The 20,258-nt window shown below is 45.1% G+C and overlaps 1 protein-coding gene across 4 annotated transcripts; it reads right to left on the bottom strand.

The window, feature by feature from the left end:
- Positions 1–3,545: 3,545 nt before the first annotated feature.
- LOC118362828 (transcription factor HIVEP2-like) lies at positions 3,546–19,702 on the bottom strand. Of its 4 annotated transcripts, none has more exons than XM_035743464.2 (7): positions 19,632–19,702; positions 12,280–16,310; positions 11,125–11,306; positions 8,218–8,393; positions 7,913–8,011; positions 6,924–7,771; positions 3,546–6,694 (listed from the first exon to the last, which is right to left on the bottom strand). In XM_035743464.2, the coding sequence occupies exons 2-7, from the start codon at positions 16,225–16,227 to the stop codon at positions 6,227–6,229; spliced, it is 5,721 nt and encodes a 1,906-aa protein (XP_035599357.1). In that variant the 5' UTR covers positions 16,228–16,310; positions 19,632–19,702; the 3' UTR covers positions 3,546–6,226. The 4 variants fall into 4 exon arrangements, with proteins under 4 accessions (XP_035599357.1, XP_035599355.1, XP_035599358.1 ...); XM_035743462.2 differs by having other exon boundaries at positions 19,479–19,692; XM_035743465.2 differs by having other exon boundaries at positions 3,546–4,726; positions 19,479–19,692.
- Between the last annotated feature and the right edge of the window lie 556 nt (positions 19,703–20,258).

Raw genomic sequence — 20,258 nt, 5'->3', positions numbered from 1 at the left:
GACAATTTTTCTTGCTTTAGTTTCACTTCCACACTCTGATGAAATGTTTTTGCTCTGACTGATGTGCAGACTATTGTAGACTAATTTTGTCCGGTACTTTCCTTCTGTTTAGTATTTATCTGGTAGCTAGTTTAAATGCAAAATTCTTTAAGCAAAACATTAGGAAATATATCTGGCTAAATTCTTTCTACGAGAAACATTGAGAAATATAATGGCCATGCATCTTTTAGTCCTTGCACGCCCCAATCACTTCATTGACGCAAAATACCACTGTTGATTTTCAATATAAAACGCTGAAAATACTGATTTCTGAAAGCTAATGCGACCCATGGTACTATGTAGATTCATAAACAATTACAACCAGCAATCATATTTTGCTCACCCTCCAGCATATTAGAACTAAATTAATAGACAGCGAATATATTTTATGACTAAAACACACACGAAATCCATTGTATAATTGATCATGGTATTCTTAGTAACAGTGGCTGGAATATGAAGGTTTGTGTTTAGGTGCAATTGACGTTCTCCCCTTTCTCAAAGGAGCAGTTGCCTGTACTGATCATTCATCACCAGAGGATGTCAGTATAATATAAATCTCTATCCACTTTATTCTGGAGAGTTCTCCCTCCCAGGACAAATATGATATAATCTGAAACATCACTGTGTTTTCTCTATCCTGACTGTCCTGTAACGATGTCAATAACCAATCAAGGGAATTAGCGACTGCTTTAATAAGAGGTACAAAATCTGTAACTTGGTGAGTTAACACTAACACTGACTTTCAGTTAGTTAAATAGTCAACCAAATAGCTGCCCAGACTTTTTGCATTGACCCTTTTTTTGACTCATCGCATACGCTGCTGCTACTGTTTATTATCTATCCTGTTGCCTAGTCTTTTTATTCTCAGTTATATATACAGTACCAGTGAAAAGTTTGGAAACTCCTACTTATTCAAGGGTTTTTTATTCAAGGGTTTTATTATTTATTTTTACTATGTTCTACATTGTAGAAAAGCTGTGAAGAAATCAAAACTATGAAATAACACATGGAATCATGTAGTAACCAAAAAAGTGTTAAACAAATCAAAATCTATTTTAGTTGTTAGATTCTTCAAAGTAGTCAGGCTTTGCCATGATGACAGGTTTGCACATTCTTGGCATTCTCTCAACCAGCTTCATGAGGTAGTCACCTGGAAACCATTTAAATTAACAGGTGTGCCTTGTTAAAAGTTCATTTGTGGTATTTCTTTCCTTCTTAATTAATGTGTTTGAGCCAATCAGCTGTGTTGTGACAAGGTAGGGTTGGTATACAGAAGATAGCCCTATTTGGTAAAAGACCAAGTCCCTTTGGGTGCTGCCATAGAGTTACATTAGAACTGCCCATCCAAGAAGGCTCAAGGCCATAGATAAAAGGACATCAAATCACATTATATCTACCGTAGCTTTGATTGGAGTGATCATCGTACTTTCAAAATCTTAGCTAGCAAGCTAGCAGTTATCATCAAGAATCAAGTCAGCAGGTAGCCGGGGCCTTAGAGCGTTGGACTTGTAACTGAAAGGTTGCAAGATCGAATCCCTGAGCTGACGAGGTAAAAATCTGTTGTTCTGCTCCTGAACAAGGCAGTTAACCCACTATTCCTAGGCCATCATTGAAAATAAGAATTTGTTCTTAACTGACCTGCCTAGTTAAATAAAGGTACATTTAACATGTCAACAATCTACTGGCAAATCATTGTCATATGAAGAGAAATGATGAAGAGAAATTATAGATAAAACATATCAGTGTTCATCAGCCATTGGACATAAACATTACACAACAAGTTGGAAATTGCAAATTCAACAATGAGTGGTTTGGAAGGAATCAGTGGCTAACAGCAAGTGTTGCAAAGCAATCTGCTATCTGTGGAGTGGATGTGTGGTCCAACTCTGGGTTTAAGGGTCTCTTTTCCAAGCTTAAAAGGATAAACATTCAGGCCTCCGGGGTGGCGCAGTGGTCTAAAGCACTGCATCGCAGTGCTAGCTGTGCCACCTCTAGGTTTGAGCCCAGACTCTGTCGCAGCCGGCCGTGACCGGGAGGTCTATGGGGCGATGCACAATTGTCTGCTTATATGCCCCCTTTATTTATCCTACGGTTCTGACTTGGTATACAGGGAGAATACTGTAAGAATGGCCCATGTCCTAAATTCTGTCGCTGTACATTTCAAAAGTGTTGACCAAATAGTTATGTCCATCCTAGCTCGCTCATTAATGTCTTAATCGAAATGACAGAATTCCTCTTATCCACTCGACGTCACCTTATGCCATCGTTTGTTCATCTCAATTGTCAGTAGAAACCACATTTGTCAGCCATATCAGCTATGTTTTTGTTAAAGAAATAATATCATTTTGTGTTGCTACCATGCTTTGTTGTCATGTGTTGCTGCCTTGCTATGTTGTTGTCTTAGGTCTCTCTTCATTGTAGTGTTGTCTCTCGTCGTGATGTGTGTTTTCTCCTATATTTATTTATTATTATATATTTTTAAATCCCAGCCCATATCCCCGCAGGAGACCTTTTGGTAGGTTGTCATTGTAAATACGAATTTGTTCTTAAGTGACTTGCCTAGTTAATTAAAGATGAATAAAAAATAAATACAAAAATTAGGCTGTTTCGCTGCTAGACAAGGCTCTACTGATAGCCAGGTGTAGCAGTGGTAAGGATTCACTCTATGGTGCTGAAAAGATAGCTCAGCTTTATGTAGGCCCTAACAGTTTGTGGGCACCACAAGACACCATTATAGTGCAATTCATGTATTGTTTAGTGTTGTGTTGTGCAGTGGCTTTGCTGGCATGCATCTAAAAAAAAGTTGGCGTTTGCCCAACCAAGATGTATATGCTAAAATCGCCACTGCCATACAGTATGACCTGTGATAGCATGTAAATGGAGTCGGTAAAGTGATGGCTACCACAGACTGGGTGTATTGATACACCATCCAAAGTGTAATTAATAGATTCACCATGATCAAATGGATATTCAATGTCTGATTTTTTTTTATTTTAACCCATCTACCAATAGGTGCTCTTCTTTGTGAGGCATCGGAAAACGTCCCTGGTCTTTGTGGTTGAATCTGTGTTTGAAATTCACTGCTCGACTGAGGGACCGCACAGATAACTGTATGTGTGGGGTACAGAGATGAGGTAGTCATTCAAAAATCATGTTAAACACTATTATTGCTGACAGAGTCCATGCAACTTATTGTGTGACTTGTTAAGCACATTTTTACTCCTGAACATACTTAGGCTTGCCATAACAAAGGGGTTGAATACTTATTGACTCAAGACTCATTTCAGCTTTTCATTTTAAATGAATTTGTAAACATTTCTAAAAACATAATTCCTTTTTGACATTATGGGGTATTGCGTTGTAGGCCAGTGACACAACATCTAAATGTAATACATTTAGGCTGTAACACATCAAAATGTGGAAAAAGTCAAGGGGTGTGAATACTTTCTGAAGGCACTGCAGGTAAGGATCACTTAAAATAAGTGGAATGTTTGAACTCACAATAGCTCACATGATTGTTTTTATTTCTCCTCACTCACCACCTCAGTCAGTTATCAAAGTTAGGAGGAAAGTGCTTATTTAAATTCATAAAGATTCAGTGGCCAGAATAACAAAAACAAGTTTTTGATTCAAAGCCATAAGTTATAAAGCAATGACACGACATCATAAGGATGTCATACGCTTCGGTCAGTGGGACACACTGTTGCATAAGTGGAGATAATATACAGCATATAAATAGTAGTCAAATATTTTCCGTCGTCAATAAGAGAGTACTTTTCTAATATATAAAGACATCTCACAGTATACATAATATTCACTTCTCTATTTGTGCAATAGCCTTAAAGAAAAAAACACAACATTGAGAATCTGCAACATAAAACATTTAAAATGGATACATTTACATTAAACGTAGCGGCACAAATCAGCAATTTCATTCCACAAAGTAAAAGATATGTTTTAGTGCAATATTCATTGATAATAAATAACACTGTCACGTCAGACAATTCTGATTAAAAGTTCCTTAAAAATGATATTCACTTTTCCCTTGCTTAATATGCTCGTTCAAAACATAGGTAGAAAGCAAAGCAAAGAAAAGGCATAGACAGACCTTTGCTGTTCAATCAAAAGCACCAAACTGGACAAGAAGCAAGTCTATGCTAAATTTGGTCAGACTCAATTTTCAAATACTTTCATATTTCAGATACTTCTGTTGTTACTCCCTCTCCAATGTTTTCAATAATCAAACCCTTAACTATCATCACTCGATATGAATACAATAACAGCCTATTTTCAAAGTAGTCAAATCAAATCAAATGTTATTGGTCACATACACATATTTAGCAGATGTTATTGCGGGTGTAGCGAAATGCTTGTCCACGTATACATGTCCACATATACATGTGTATGCACATACTGTATGTGTTAAGAGTGGGTTATGGAGTATAATCAACATCAATAATTATGTTTGTGTTCAAGTGTATGCAAGCTTAACTAATATATAAGCATTTACTTTAACACCATGTTTTGCACCTGTGTCCACCGCTTCAACTGACTTCTTGCTTGTCCTTCACTATGAGGATTCTGCTGACCTAAATGTTCAAAAACTCTTAATTCATAGAGAGCATGAAGTCTTGTGTTGTTCCTGTATTTCAAGTTTTGTTCTTCGCTCAGATATAGATATAGTCTGTGGGAGGGAGACAGGAGGGGAGGGGCGTGTTAGATGACTGGCCTTTACACTACTAGCATGCAGAAACCTGAACTGACTGAGAGGAGAGCCTCCAACACCCAACCAAAAGGGACTGGATGAAGTCATTTTGTATGTCTGACTGTCTGTCTATCTAGAGGAATGAGATTGAGAGGGACTGTGGATGTATTCTGATGCCAAATCTTCTTGTGCTGTCTTGCCAACTCCTATGTGACCATAGAAGTTGGCAAGACAGCATAAACAGATCTAGGACCAGGCAAGCTGGGGACTGGGCAATGGATGAGAGGCTCAGCTGCTCCTGGAGGAAGCTCCAAGGTACACTATATATACAAAAGTATGTGGACATCCCTTCAAATTAGTGGATTCGGCTATTTCAACCACACCCGTTGCTGACAGGTGTATATAATCGAGCAATCTCCATAGACAAACATTGGCAGTGGAATGGCCTTACTAAAGAGCTCAGTGACTTTCAACATGGCATCGCCATAGGATGCCACCTTTCCAACAAGTCAGTTCATCACATTTCTGCCCTGCTAGAGCTGCCCCGGTCAACTGTAAGTGCTGTTATTGTGAAGTGGAAATGTCTAGGACCAACAACGGCTCAGCCTCGAAGTGGTAGGCCACACAAGCTCGCAGAACAGGACCGCCGAGTGCTGAAGTGCGTAAAAATCGTCTGTCCTCGGTTGCAACACTCACTACCGAGTTCCAAACTGCCTCTGGAAGCAACTTCAGCACAAGAACTGTTCGTCGGGAGCTTCATGAAATGGGTTTCCATGGCCGAGCAGCTGTACACAAGCCTAAGATCACCATGCGCAATGCCAAGCGTCAGCTGAAGCAGTGGAAACACGTTCTCCAGAGTGAAGAATCACGCTTTATCATCATGCAATCCTGAAGGATAAATCTAGGGTTTGTGGATGCCAGGAGAACGCTACCTGTCCCAATGCATAGTGCCAACTGTATTGCATGGTTCAGGAAGGGTCCCTTAGTTCCAGTGAAGGGGAATCTTAACGCTACAGCATACAATGACATTCTAGACGATTCTGTGCTCCCAACATTGTAGAAACAGTTTGGGGAAGGCTCTTTACTGTTTCAGCATGACAATGCACAAAGCGAGGTCCATACAGAAGTGGTTTGTCGAGATCGGTGTGGAAGAACTTGACTGGCCTGCACAGAGCCCTGACCTCAACCCTATTGAACACCTTTGGGATGAATTGGAACACCGACTGCGAGCCAGGCCTATTCACCCAAAATCAGTGCCCAACCTCACTAATGATCTTGTGGCTGAATGGAAGCAAGTCCAGTGGAGGCTGTTATAGCAGCAATGGGGGGACCAACTCCATATTAATGCTCATGATTTTGGAATGAGATGTTAGACGGGCAGGTGTCCACATACTTTTGGTCATGTAGCATATGTCCCAAATGGTACCCTATTCCCTATAGAGTGCATTACTTTTGGCCAGAGCCCTATGCAACCCCAGTCTATAGATGCTCCTCGGAAGTGATCCTGAGGGAGGCGATGGCCTTGGTGCAGGTCTGAAGACCCTCTTCCTGCTTAGGGTCCCTGACCGTGAGGACAGAGACAGGATCTTTCTCCTCCTCAGAGTCCCAGGGTGTCTGGTGGGGGGACGGCCTCTCCCTTTCCCACTCCTTCTCCTGCTGCTGGGCTACTGAGTCCTCTGCACCGAAGCCCGCCACACAGACAGATCCCTCCTTATTGCTGTCCTGGTGGAGCTCAGTCTTCTGATGGGACAGGACTGACAGATGGGTCCGGTCAGAGCTGCAGGAGGGCAAAGAGCGCAGTACCTGGATCCCCCCGATAGGGACCATGGGGAGTAGAGTTCGAGCCTGCTGCTGGGAGTGTAGGGGAAGGTGGCTGAGGACGTTATGATGGGTACAACTGGAGATGTAGGGACCAGGCAGTTTGGGGAGTGTGCTTCTCCTCTGATCCTAAAAACAACAAGTTATAGTGACTACCAGAAGACCGTTTTCTACAGTTTAATGCAGGGACTCCAGGGGTGGGAAAAAAAATTAATAAAGGTTTTATATCAAGAATACTAACAACCCAGCTGACAAAGATGGTTGAAATGAAGTCAGTGCAACTAGTTTTGCATGGACAAGCATACTAGTCAATCTAAACATGTGTGTATAATTTAGTGTATACAACTATATTACATACCAAATCTATTTCAATGGATCCTCCCTTGTGGACAAGTTCAGCCTTGGCTTGTCGCTTGGTTTTATCGCCAGACCCTCTATGTTGCGAGCCCCCTCTACGTGGAGACACAGCCCTCAGCACCACCCTCTGTCTGCCCCGGGCCGATGGCTCCCTCCTCCCAGGCAGGTCCACTCCGCCTGGGGACAGGGGCCTCTCCATGCAGGCCGGGGAGAGGTGCTGGATGGGGGTGAGGTTGGGGGAGCTGGGCCTCAGCTGGGAGGTGTCCCATCGAGGTGAGAATCGACCCCGGGGGGAGAGGTCTCTACGGGGTGATGGGTAGCGGAGCTGGGAGGGGGACGGTTCCCTCAGAGGGGACTCCCAGCCAGTGGACAGCAGACCGGTGAACAGACAACCCTGGTCAGGAGACAGCATGGCCAGGCTACAGTCCTCCTCCACAAGCCTCTCTCTCTCACTCGGCTCCTTGTCCAGGCTGGAGGCCAAGACAGTCCTCCGGTCTGGCCCTGTCCTCTTGCCTGAGATGGAGGTATGGGCATGGCACGGTGGAGGCACGATGGAGTTGGTGAGGCAGCAGGGGAGAGAACGGAAGGTACTGAGGGTACAGCCATGGAGATCCGACGACACAACCTGGGTGATGGTGGCAGCGGTGACCGACGGAGAGGCTATGTCACAGGGCTGAGGGCTGGTGCTCCGGGAGCGGATTTTTGGAGTGGAGCCACCGTCGTAATCATCATCGTCATCTTCGTCGATGTCATCTATCTCTTCATCCATGCCATCGGAGTCGTCTGCGTCCGAGAACTGGTGTTTGGCTGAGCTCACGACCCCGGTCTTCGAGTCTTGCTGGATGTCATCTGTATTGTTTGAAAGAACAGGAAAAAATAAAGACAAATATAATATCAAATTCCTTTCTGTCATTAACTCAGTGTTACATATCTGAATAATTCATATTAGGGAGTGAAGTATAGTATACTGGTCATTGGTCAATATTTTACCAGATTCCTGTGTCTCTGTATCATCCACTGTGACTGACACACCAAGCTCAAGACACTTCTTCATGTGAGCCTTTGACTTCATATGCTTGGTCAGGTTTCCTGTAGGACAACAAACATTTAAAGATTCATCTTGTTGAGCTTACTACATTCATTACCCTTCAATTGTACATTTTGGAAATAAATGTTCCTATTGTCATCAATCAATCAATCAATCAATCAAATCAATTAAATCATCAGTTGTCACAAAGTGCTTTTATACCGCTTGTTTCATTCATTTCAATGGAATAAAAAGACGGGATACCCACCTTTCGTTTTGAAAGCGAAGTTGCAGACCCTGCAAACGTAGGGTCTGACGTCAGTGTGGGTGCGTATGTGTTTCTTTAGCATACTAGGTTTCTTACAGCGGATGCCACACTCCTCACAGATATACTTTCCTCGGCCTCGGCCCCTCACGTACACATAGTCCTCATTGGACTTGAACCTGAGGGAAGGGAAACCATCCTTAATGTGATGTTCTATAAAAAAAGCTAAGTTAAGTGAATACATATATTTCATCTAATTCCAGGTCACCCTTGGGAAAGGGGTCTTCTGACCTCAATAGGACTACCGGGTTAAATAAATAAAGTTACAAATATTTTGTACCTCATCGACCTCATCCCGTCAGTTGAGGATGCCTGGTCATTCTTTAAAAGTAACTTCCTCACCATTTTAGATAAGCATGCTCCGTTCAAAAAATGCAGAACCAAGAACAGATACAGCCCTTGGTTCACTCCAGACCTGACTGCCCTCGACCAGCACAAAAACATCCTGTGGCGGACTGCAATAGCATCGAATAGCCCCCGTGATATGCAACTGTTCAGGGAAGTCAGGAACCAATACACGCAGTCAGTCAGGAAAGCTAAGGCCAGCTTCTTCAGGCAGAAGTTTGCATCCTGTAGCTCCAACTCCAAAAAGTTCTGGGACACTGTGAAGTCCATGGAGAACAAGAGCACCTCCTCCCAGCTGCCCACTGCACTGAGGCTAGGAAACACGGTCTCCACCGATAAATCCATGATTATCGAAAACTTCAATAAGCACTTCTCAACGGCTGGCCATGCCTTCCGCCTGGCTACTCCAACCTCGGCCAACAGCTCCGCCCCCCCGTAGTTCCTCACCCAAGCCTCTCCAGGTTCTCCTTTACCCAAATCCAGATAGCAGATGTTCTGAAAGAGCTGCAAAACCTTGACCCGTACAAATCAGCTGGGCTTGACAATCTGGACCCGCTATTTCTGAAACTATCTGCCGCCATTGTCGCAACCCCTATTACCAGCCTGTTCAACCTCTCTTTCATATCGTCTGAGATCCCCAAGGATTGAAAGCTGCCGCAGTCATCCCCCTCTTCAAAGGGGAGACACCCTGGACCCAAACTGCTATAGACCTATATCCATCCTGCCCTGCCTATCTAAGGTCTTCGAAAGCCAAGTCAACAAACAGGTCACTGACCATCTCGAATCCCACCGTACCTTCTCCGCTGTGCAATCTGGTTTCCGAGCCGGTCACGGGTGCACCTCAGCCACACTCAAGGTACTAAATGATATCATAACCGCCATCGATAAAAGACAGTACTGTGCAGCCGTCTTCATCGACCTCGCCAAGGCTTTCGACTCTGTCAATCACCAAATTCTTATCGGCAGACTCAACAGCCTCGGTTTTTCGGATGACTGCCTTGCCTGGTTCACCAATTACTTTGCAGACAGAGTTCAGTGTGTCAAATCGGAGGGCATGCTGTCCGGTCCTCTGGCAGTCTCTATGGGGGTGCCACAGGGTTCAATTCTCGGGCCGACTCTTTTCTCTGTATATATCAATGATGTTGCTCTTGCTGCGGGCGATTCCCTGATCCACCTCTACGCAGACGACACCATTCTATATACTTTCGGCCCGTCATTGGACACTGTGCTATCCAACCTCCAAACGAGCTTCAATGCCATACAGCACTCCTTCCGTGGCCTCCAACTGCTCTTAAACGCGAGTAAAACCAAATGCATGCTTTTCAACCGATCGCTGCCTGCACCCGCATGCCCGACTAGCATCACCACCCTGGATGGTTCCAACCTTGAATATGTGGACATCTATAAGTACCTAGGTGTCTGGCTAGACTGCAAACTCTCCTTCCAGACTCACATCAAACATCTCCAATCAAAAATCAAATCCAGAGTCGGCTTTCTATTCCGCAACAAAGCCTCCTTCACCCACGCTGCCAAGCTTACCCTAGTAAAACTGACTATCCTACCGATCCTCGACTTCGGCGATGTCATCTACAAAATGGCTTCCAACACTCTACTCAGCAAACTGGATGCAGTCTATCACAGTGCCATCCGTTTTGTCACTAAAGCACCTTATACCACCCACCACTGCGACTTGTATGCTCTAGTCGGCTGGCCCTCACTACATATTCGTCGCCAGACCCACTGGCTCCAGGTCATCTACAAGTCCATGCTAGGTAAAGCTCCGCCTTATCTCAGTTCACTGGTCACGATGGCAACACCCATCCGTAGCACGCGCTCCAGCAGGTGTATCTCACTGATCATCCCTAAAGCCAACACCTCATTTGGCCGCCTTTCGTTCCAGTACTCTGCTGCCTGTGACTGGAACGAATTGCAAAAATCGCTGAAGTTGGAGACTTTATCTCCCTCACCAACTTCAAACATCAGCTATCCGAGCAGCTAACCGATCGCTGCAGCTGTACATAGTCTATTGGTAAATAGCTCACCCTTTTCACCTACCTCATTCCCATACTGTTTTTATACTGTTTTTATTTATTTACTTTTCTGCTCTTTTGCACACCAATATCTCTACCTGTACATGCCCATCTGATCATTTATCACTCCAGTGTTAATCTGCAAAATTGTATTATTCGCCTACCTCCTCATGCCTTTTGCACACATTGTATATAGACTGCCCATTTTTTTTTCTACTGTGTTATTGACTTGCTAATTGTTTACTCCATGTGTAACTCTGTGTTGTCTGTTCACACTGCTATGCTTTATCTTGGCCAGGTCGCAGTTGCAAATGAGAACTTGTTCTCAACTAGCCTACCTGGTTAAATAAAGGTGAAATAAAAAATAAAAATAAAAAAGTACCACCAGGCGTTACCCCTATATAAAACATTACAAGCTAACATTATAATGAACATTCTATTGCTTATTGATTCATGTGATAGTATCATAACTGACCCTCCGTCAAAGATTTTGATCTGGGTTGGTGTTGGTGTTGGTGTTGGCGCTGCTGTATGTTTCGAGGAGACCTCCATGTCTTTCCAGTCCTCCTTCGCTGCTTTTACCCTGCAGCTGGCATCCTTCACTTTCCTTCCACAGGAGATCACATCCAGCTCTTTGAGCTCCGGTTTGCTCTGTAGCTAAATGAGCCAGATAAATAAACATTAATATGAAGGAAGAATAAAACATTTTTTTAAATGTAACCCCATTTTCTCTCCATGAGCTTGTCTCATCGCTGCAATTCCCTCGGGAGAGGCGAAGGTCGAGTAATGCGTCCCCAGAAACCGCCAAACCGTTTGCTTAACCCGGAAGCCGCACCAATGTTTCGGAGGAAACACAGTTCAACTGACAAACAAAGTCAGAGTGATGAGCCAAGTAAAGCTCCTCCGGCCAAACCCTCCCCTAACCCGGACGACGCTGGGCCCCTAACCCTGACGACGCTGGGCCAAACCCTCCCCTAACCCGGACGACGCTGGGCCAAACCCTCCCCTAACCCGGACGACGCTGGGCCAAACCCTCCCCTAACCCGGACGACGCTGGGCCAAACCCTCCCCTAACCCGGACGACGCTGGGCCAAACCCTCCCCTAACCCGGACGACGCTGGGCCAAACCCTCCCCTAACCCAGACGACGCTGGGCCAAACCCTCCCCTAACCCGGACGACGCTGGGCCAAACCCCCCCCTAACCCGGACGACGCTGGGCCAAACCCTCCCCTAACCCGGACGACGCTGGGCCAAACCCTCCCCTAACCCGGACGACGCTGGGCCAAACCCTCCCCTAACCCGGACGACGCTGGGCCAATTATGCACTGCACTATGGGACTCCCGGTCACGACCGATAATGACACAGGGATCAAACCACAGGCTGTAGTGACGCAGCAACCTTAGACCGCTGCGCCACTCGGGAGGTCAAGAATATACATTCTGTTAACATGCAGTTTAGATATGTTTAGGTAATGGAGTTAGGTAATACAGGATATTAACAATGTAATATGGTTACAATATTATACAATATTAGTTTATGATGTAACTTGAGTCAAGGATGGTAAACATACAATATGGAAATGTAAGGGTGATTTGGACTAAATAAAAAATGCACAATAAAGGTTCTCACCAGCTCAAGCCTCTGCCTCCATAAGAGTGAGGAGGAGACCAGTTTCCCAGTCCCAGGTTGGTACATGGCAGCCGTTGTGTACACCCATGTGTTAGTCTTCTGTTTGGAGCGGAGCAGAGCCAGGGTTGCACTGGTGTTGAGGTTAGGAGGGTTGGGGTTATGGGAACTGACACACCACGTAGTGTACACAGAGGACATAGGAGAAGTGTTGTGAGTGCTGTTTGGCTTGGTGTAGTTCAGATAGCACCAACTCACAACTGTCGTTGTGCGAAGACTTGGAAACTGAGATATCAGTTTGGTGTTTTCACCGTCAGAGATGAGGATGCCCTGACCTTTGACTACCTGCACCATAATTTCCATCTGTGCCTTGCTGTCCATGCCAGACTCTTTGAAATCATTTAGGGAAATCAGAGAGGGTGGATATAGGCGTGTTTCGGTTGGGGAGTTGTCCATAGGGGAATCAGGACATTCTGACCCTTGTTGCTGAGGTGAGATGAAGCTTTCACTTGCTCGGTCGTCAAGAGAATGACGTGAGGATGACACAGACAAAGAGGATATAGAAGAAAGGCCTGACAGTGATGCTCCCTGGTTGGTGTCACTTTTAAACTCCGTCTTTAAACTGTACTTGCTCTCTTCGGTCACATTACAGTTCCCTAACTCCACAGCACCCAACTCCTCCACTATCTCACCGTACATTTTCTCCTCTTTGACACGTTTCTGCTGTTTTACCTCCGTGAACAGGTCCAAGCTGCTGGCCGGAGACAACATGCGCTTGTTGGATCCACCACTGGATCCACAGTTGGTGGTGGAGATAGTCCTGGAGGTCAGGGTTAGAGGGATGCCTGTCTTAAACTTAGCTGGTGACAGATCTAGAACTTGAATCTGGGCTGGGTTGTTGGTCAACAGTCCTCGGGGGTGTCCTAATAACACATCTAAATTTGTGGATAAATGTGCAAAGTGAGAAGTGAGAGAGTTTTCGTATGGATCCTCTACAACCTGTGACACAGTGGTGTATGTAATGCTACCGTAAGATGGCACGTGAGCCTGTATTCTAACAGGAACTAAGAGGCCGGAGTGTGGTGGCTGAGGGGCAAACATTGGCAGAGACTGCGAGAGCAGAGAAGTGGTTGAGAGCGACAGGGCATTGCTGAGGTACTGAGGAAGAATATTTAGCGGAAGGACTGGATGTGTAAATTCAGGGTCAACATTCAAGGACGCCTGTCTTACCAAGTTACCCCGTCTGGGTTCTGAGTAACTGGCGCCGAGTTCCGCATGTCTAACTTTGGCCATTGGAGAGAGACTGCCGTAGTCAAATGATACGCTTCGGACCTCTGGGAGCTCTCTGCGCTGAGAGTTGCATGGTGCCTGTTCTGAAGAGGAGCGTCTCATTTCATGTTGTTGACGCTGGTTCAGGACAGAGAGGGAGTGGGCGCTTCCTGGCACAGCTAAGAACTCCAACGCTTTTCCAAACTCATCCTGTCTAGCTGCCAGGGGAGCTGGCTTGGGGATAAACTCTCGCTCTCTCTCTTCTCGGTCAAACGAGAAGCTGGAGCAGTAGGATAGGTTGCTATCCTGACTAGGGCTTCGGGAGAGGCTCGTACAGGCTGACTCGAAGCTAGATTCACCAGAAGAGTGCTCCAAGTCAGCTAAGCGCAGTCTCTTCTTCTTTGGAGGGAGTTTTTCTGGGGGGAACTGAGACAGGGTTTCACTCCTTTGAGGCCACTGGAACTCCTCTACATATCTATCGGGCTCCTTCGCCTTCACCTGTTTCACCTCCGCTGCATTCTCTTTCTCTGGACTGTCAGGTTCTACAGTCACCCTGATCTCTGGGACCTGTATGTTGGACTGACGGACTAGCTTAGGTGCCATTTGATATGATTGATCTAACAATCTACTGTCACTCAATTGGTGTGTAATGACCTCAGTCCTTTTATCTCGGGTTTCGGTTTGCTCCACCACTTCCATTGAGGAAGGCTTTTCCCGTCTCTGGCGGTTGTAAGACTCGTCCGAGTGAGACCTGCTCAAGGAGTTTGTGTGTTGAATCACAGAGATGACATTACCTAAAGCTCTCTTCTCTGTGGTGTCTTCCAGCATTTCCATGTCCAGTCTATCACACTGCGCTCTATGCTGTGTATTCACGCCTTGGGCATGCACTTTCACTGAAGGAGTCGTGGTTAGAGCACCTTGAGAGGCTGGCTTTGAATCACAGTCCCTTGTCTCTTCAGCGTGGTCGGAGTCTGTGTGATACTGGCTTGCTATATCCTCCTCCTCCCTGATACAGTTTTCCTTCCGTCGTTTCCTCGTCGCAAATTCCATCTCTACTCCAAGGTTGGAAATATCAGAGATGTTTCCGTAGTGGTCAGGAAGTTCTGTGTGTCCATCGTGTGCAGAGTGTTCAAAGGCAGCCTGTCGCCTGAGTCTCCTAATACCTCCAGGGGACGCCCTCTCATCAAAGGAGTGGCTGCCTCGCAGGCCTTGTGGCATGTCCAGACACGCAGCTGAGGACGTGGGCATCGAGTTGCTCCGCACCAGCTGTCCAGAATCGGAGAGCTCTAGTTGAGCCTCTTTAATTTCTTCCCTTGTAAATGAATGTGTGTTTATTCTGATCGATTCTATCATTGATTCCTTTTCTTGTGTGAATACGCGGGAAACACCTCGCTCTGAACACTTACGATCACTTATTAAGTCTGTAGTGCAAGTCACAACAGTTATGGCCTGTTTCGGGTTCGGTTTGTAACACTTCCCAAACATAATCTCTTGATAGGACTTGGCGTTTGTGTTGGGAGGACCACCGGTTTGGTGTTCTGCGCTCTCAGAGCGTGAGAAGTAGCCTGAGTCTGTGCTGCCTTTGCTTCCCTGGCTAGGCAAGGAGAGAGATGTGTCAGTGTCACTGCTCCTTTTCTCTGAGAGCCGGAGTGCCAGCCTCTGCTTGATGGCGCTGGATTGAATTGCACGACTGACCTGAGAAACGGCTGGAGATTGAGCACCATTGATTTCTGGGAGCCTGGTTGAACGCTCCTCAGATAATGTTGATGTAACTCCCTGTTTCTGGGCAATGAGATTCAGTACTTTCACAGCAGTGGTGCTATCTGGTTCCTCGACTGAAACAGAGTCCAAGAACGATGAATAGTCATCATCCGTGTCAGAGCTCTGCTCAGCGTCAGAGTATAGCTCTCCTTCTCCTTCTAAAGATCCCCGGTCCTCTATGTTGGTATTGTAAGAACCCAGTTCTGAAATTGGCACTGTCCCAGCTTTGACAGAGTGAGCATGAGATTTTCTGTGTTTGTATAAATTGCTCTTGGTTTTGAAAGAGAAGCCGCAGGGAACGCAGGGGTAGGGTCGCTCCCCAGTATGTGAGCGAATATGCTTTTTAAGTACGCTGGGTTTGGCACATGCCCTCCCACAATAATCACAAACATACTTCCCAGGCCTCTGCTGCTGTTTCTGCTCCAGCTTACTACACACGTCCTTGGATAGCTCCTCTATCCCTGACTGGGAACAGTGTTGAAGAGACGCGGGTAAACTGGGGGCGCTCCTCTGAGGGGAGGGCCCTTCACAGTTGCCATGGGATAGCGGAAGTGCAGAAACCGAGCGATCTGCCGTTTTCTGCCTAGCAAAGGGAACTGCCTGTCTCCCCAGTGGTGGATATGATGTTAATACGCTGTAATGAGGATGACTGCAGGCTTGATCCTGTAATTGGTGTGGTGATTTCCCTAATTGTCTTAGTTTCCCTGAGTCAGGCTTGTCTGTTGAACCACATGTGGTTCTACTCTGGTCCTCCTCAGGTTGTGGGCATTGGTGCCACCCCTCCCCCTCAGAATCAGCCGAAGGGGGCATTTTAGTTTGGGCAGTTGTAGGCTCTGGCGCTGCCCACTCTGTCTGTGTAACTGTCTTTTTCAGACCCTCTTTAGAGCATTTCACCTCCACAGTAGCTTCTAGTGACTCCATGACGATTCCTCTTCAGGGTTGATATCCAACAGACAATAATGTCTGTGATGTAAATGTAGTAATATGTGGAGATAAAGGGTCATCTGAAAGACATCAGAAAGCTGAAATTATTATCAGTGAAATTGCATACCTCAAAACATTACCTCAAGGACACCCAAGCATAGATAGATGCAAAGATGGCTTACTTACAAAAATAACATACTTACATATGTTCCTTCCTCAAATAAACTTGGTACATAATGACCAGTGTTCACAGCAGGAAAGAAGAATCTGGCTCTTTTACTAGACTTTTTCCAATCCTGTTACCTCATAGTATCTCATATTACACACACACATTGTGCACTACAATCACAATGTGTGTGTGTGTGTGTGTGTGTGCGTACTGTATTTGTGTGCACTTGGACTCTAAACTCAAAGACATTGGATGTGCGTACTGTATATTATCCTGTCCTATATCTCAGTTCCATACCATGGGGCTATCTGGATCTCGGAGCTATTACTGTGCCTTCATCACAAATGGCAGCCTATCCCTTACATAGTGCACTACTTTTGACCAGGACCCGTAGAATGAGATGTAATCTTGTCCCATACCTCAGCAAAATGCAATGGGGTTGGATATGTCATCTTGTCCCATACCTCAGCTCTATACCATGGGGCTCCACAATATGCTGCGTCTCAGAGGGAACATCGTTTTCATCTTCTCGGTATCAAAGGCTGTGTGCTCTTTAACGAGGTTATGTAAGATTATCTGGTTCAAACCCACTGAGCTACTCTTAATTAGGACATTCTATGAGTGACGCCCTCTCTTTTTGTTTCTTCCTACTGCTCTCTTTCTTACAACCATCCTAGTATTCTCTCTCTCTCTCTCTCTCTCTCTCTCTCTCTCTCTCTCTCTCTCTCTCTCTCTCTCTCTCTCTCTCTCTCTCTCTCTCTCTCTCTCTCTCTCTCTCTCTCTCTCTCTCTCTCTCTCTCTCTCTCTCTCTCTCTCTCTCTCTCTCTCTCTCTCTCTCTCTCTCTCTCTCTCTCTCTCTCTCTCTCTCTCTCTCTCTCTCTCTCTCTCTCTCTCTCTCGGGGATGATACAAATCCAAGGTGACTCAAGATGCAGAGATAAAACACGCATTAAATCAAAGAGGCTGTGCTTATACTGCAAGTATGTCCAACTAATATTCAAATGGGAAGAGCTTTATCCTCCCACTTGACATATGGCTAAAGACTACAGTAATCAGATAGAGTTTTGCATTCCTCACTTCGACAGACAGACCAAAGAGGATAATCCAGTATACTCTGTGTACTGTAAAAGGTGGATTTTTGGAACATTCTATGAGAGAAGGTTTCCAGAGGTATCAGGGCAGAGGTGACAACATTGTAAGAAGCCTTGAGAGGGAGGGGACAGGGGATCTATCTCTCCTCAAGGTCGTTCTGACCTCATAGCTGGGTATTTTTCCATCCTTCCCAACTAAAGCAATGAGAGGAGGAACTACAAGTGCAGGGTGTCAGGGAGATAAGCCTGCCTCATTGAAACAATGCATACCTCGCCTCTGAATTACACCACAGAGAGAGGGAAGGGAACATACCCTTTAGTATGTACACTTCCCAACCTCTTTTAAGTCTATATATTCCTCATGTGGGTAAAGCTAACGGTCGTGTCGCACGTTACAGTAATATATCTCATTCATGGTATATCAAAACTGTTCACAGAAAGATGCTACTGTACCACTGCTGTGCATAGCCAAAGAGCTCTATTTTGATTTAATCTGACCACATTTTTTTTGTTACCTTTATTTAACTAGGCAAGTCAGTTAAGAACAAATTCTCATTTACAATGACGGCCTACAACGGCCAAACCCTAACGACACTGGGCCAATTGTGCGCCGCCCTATGGGACTCCCAATCATAGTCGGTTGTGATACAGCCTGGAATCAAACCAGGGTCTGTAGTGACGCCTCTAGCACTGAGATGCAGTGCTTTAGACCGCTCCGCCACTTGGGAGCCCCTGATAAATAGCATTGGCACTTGGATTGGAACCGGTGCTATGGTTAGATGACATGAAGATAGAGCTCTTTGGCCACACACACACACACACACACACACACACACACACACACACACACACACACACACACACACACACACACACACACACACACACACACACACACACACACACATTGAAAAACGAAAGCAAATGCAGAAAAGTACTTTATACCTACAGTAAAATATGATGGTGGATCTTTGCTTTTATGGGGCTATTTTGCTTCAACTGGTCTTGGCGCCCTTGTTAAGGTCAACGGCATCATGAACTTTAACAAGTACCAGGACATTTTAGTCAAAAACCTGGTGGTCTCTACCAGGAGGCTGACACTTAGCCGCAAGTGGATCCCAGCAAGACATTAACCCCACGTACTAATCAAAATCCACAAAGAAATTGTTCATTGACCACAAAATCAACATTTTGCAATGACCATCTCAGTCTCTGGACTTGAACAACATTGAAAACCTGTGGTTTGAGTTTAATTGGGCAATCCATGCAGACGAAGGATATCAAGGATCTGGAAAGATTCTGTATGGATGAATGGTCTAAGATCCCTTCCAATGTGCTCTCCAATCCCATAACACATTTAGAAAAAGGCTCAGTGTGGTTATCCTTGCAAGTGGTCAGTGCTAGAGTATCTTCTTTGAATGTATTACTCATTAAACAAAATCTCTTTCTCTGAGCAATTGTATTAACATAATATAATTTCCCCATTTTTTTTTACCATACAATATAGCTCAGTATTTGTATTATCAGTGTTATACAGCCTTTTTTTGCAAATCTTTATCAAGGATGCCAATATTTATGGATCTGACTGTACATGCTGATAAGACATGGATAGTACAGCAGCTGAAGCATGTTGAATGGAGACATTGGGAAGTATACTGTATGTAGGTTATTGAAAACGACTTTATAATACCACTGCATCATATCACGTTCAAGCTATACAGAACATATCCCATAACAGGGATGACAGCCATGTAGGCCAACACTAGCCCCTCATCTATACATCTTATAAGGAAAATACATAGCGCCAGGGACACTGAGGCAGAAAGCCCATGGCATGACAGCCCACAGCATGCAGATTGAACACCAATGCAAGATGAGGCTGTTTTCTACTCAGAATACATGCAGTTAAAGCACAAGATCTGTAGTAAGAAAATAGTATCTCCTTAAGCAACAGACAGACAGACATGCAAATATAATCCTCATACAAACCTGACATTCGTATACTCCCTTCTTGTCCCATATCGCCAGTCACATGTGACATACCTCATTTTGCAAATTCCAGCGGTCCATTCTCCATCCCTGGGTTATAGTAATAACAACAATGATCAGATTTAGCGAGGAGTGAAATCTCAAAAATCTTACGTTTTTGCCGCTGCTGCAGGCTGACTGAGTATTCGTTCAAATATATATTGATGTGAGCTAGTCAACAGAGAAAATACCCAAGCATGACGCGGACAGACCCAGGCACAAAAATAGCAAAGGGGCCCTGTGAGGGATTATACAACAGCCTACGTTTAAAGACATTTTCTCAAACACAGCATTTACACTTTTTTTAGTGTGGGTCCAAAACAAAGCAGACAGATACACTTTCTCAGTGTGGGGGCAAAACAATGTTTAAACCCTTCATATACCAAAACGCTGCTTTTACCAGCGACCTGAACACAAAAGACAGCAACATTTTCTTATCTAGAGGTTCAAAACATAGCAGACACTTACATTTCTCAGCGGGTCCAGGAGGGAATAGAATATTCAACTACACTTTCCCGGTGTGGGTCCTTTGTACACCAAAAGGGATTCTACCAATGTCTGGGATCCTTGATTACACTAGTCTGATAACCTGGGAAGACCCAAATACGCAGAAGACAGACCCAAGTAAAATCAGGGTTCATAGTGAAGTATAGTTAGGGATTTACCCTCCTCATTGGGCCAAAACACAGCAGACACTTACTTCCCCTCTGGGTGATGGGAAACAATTCACTGTGATTACTG

This window comes from Oncorhynchus keta, chromosome 29 (genome assembly GCF_023373465.1).
Source record: "Oncorhynchus keta strain PuntledgeMale-10-30-2019 chromosome 29, Oket_V2, whole genome shotgun sequence".
NCBI lineage: Eukaryota > Metazoa > Chordata > Actinopteri > Salmoniformes > Salmonidae > Oncorhynchus > Oncorhynchus keta.
This window is presented reverse-complemented; position numbering and strand designations above follow the sequence as displayed.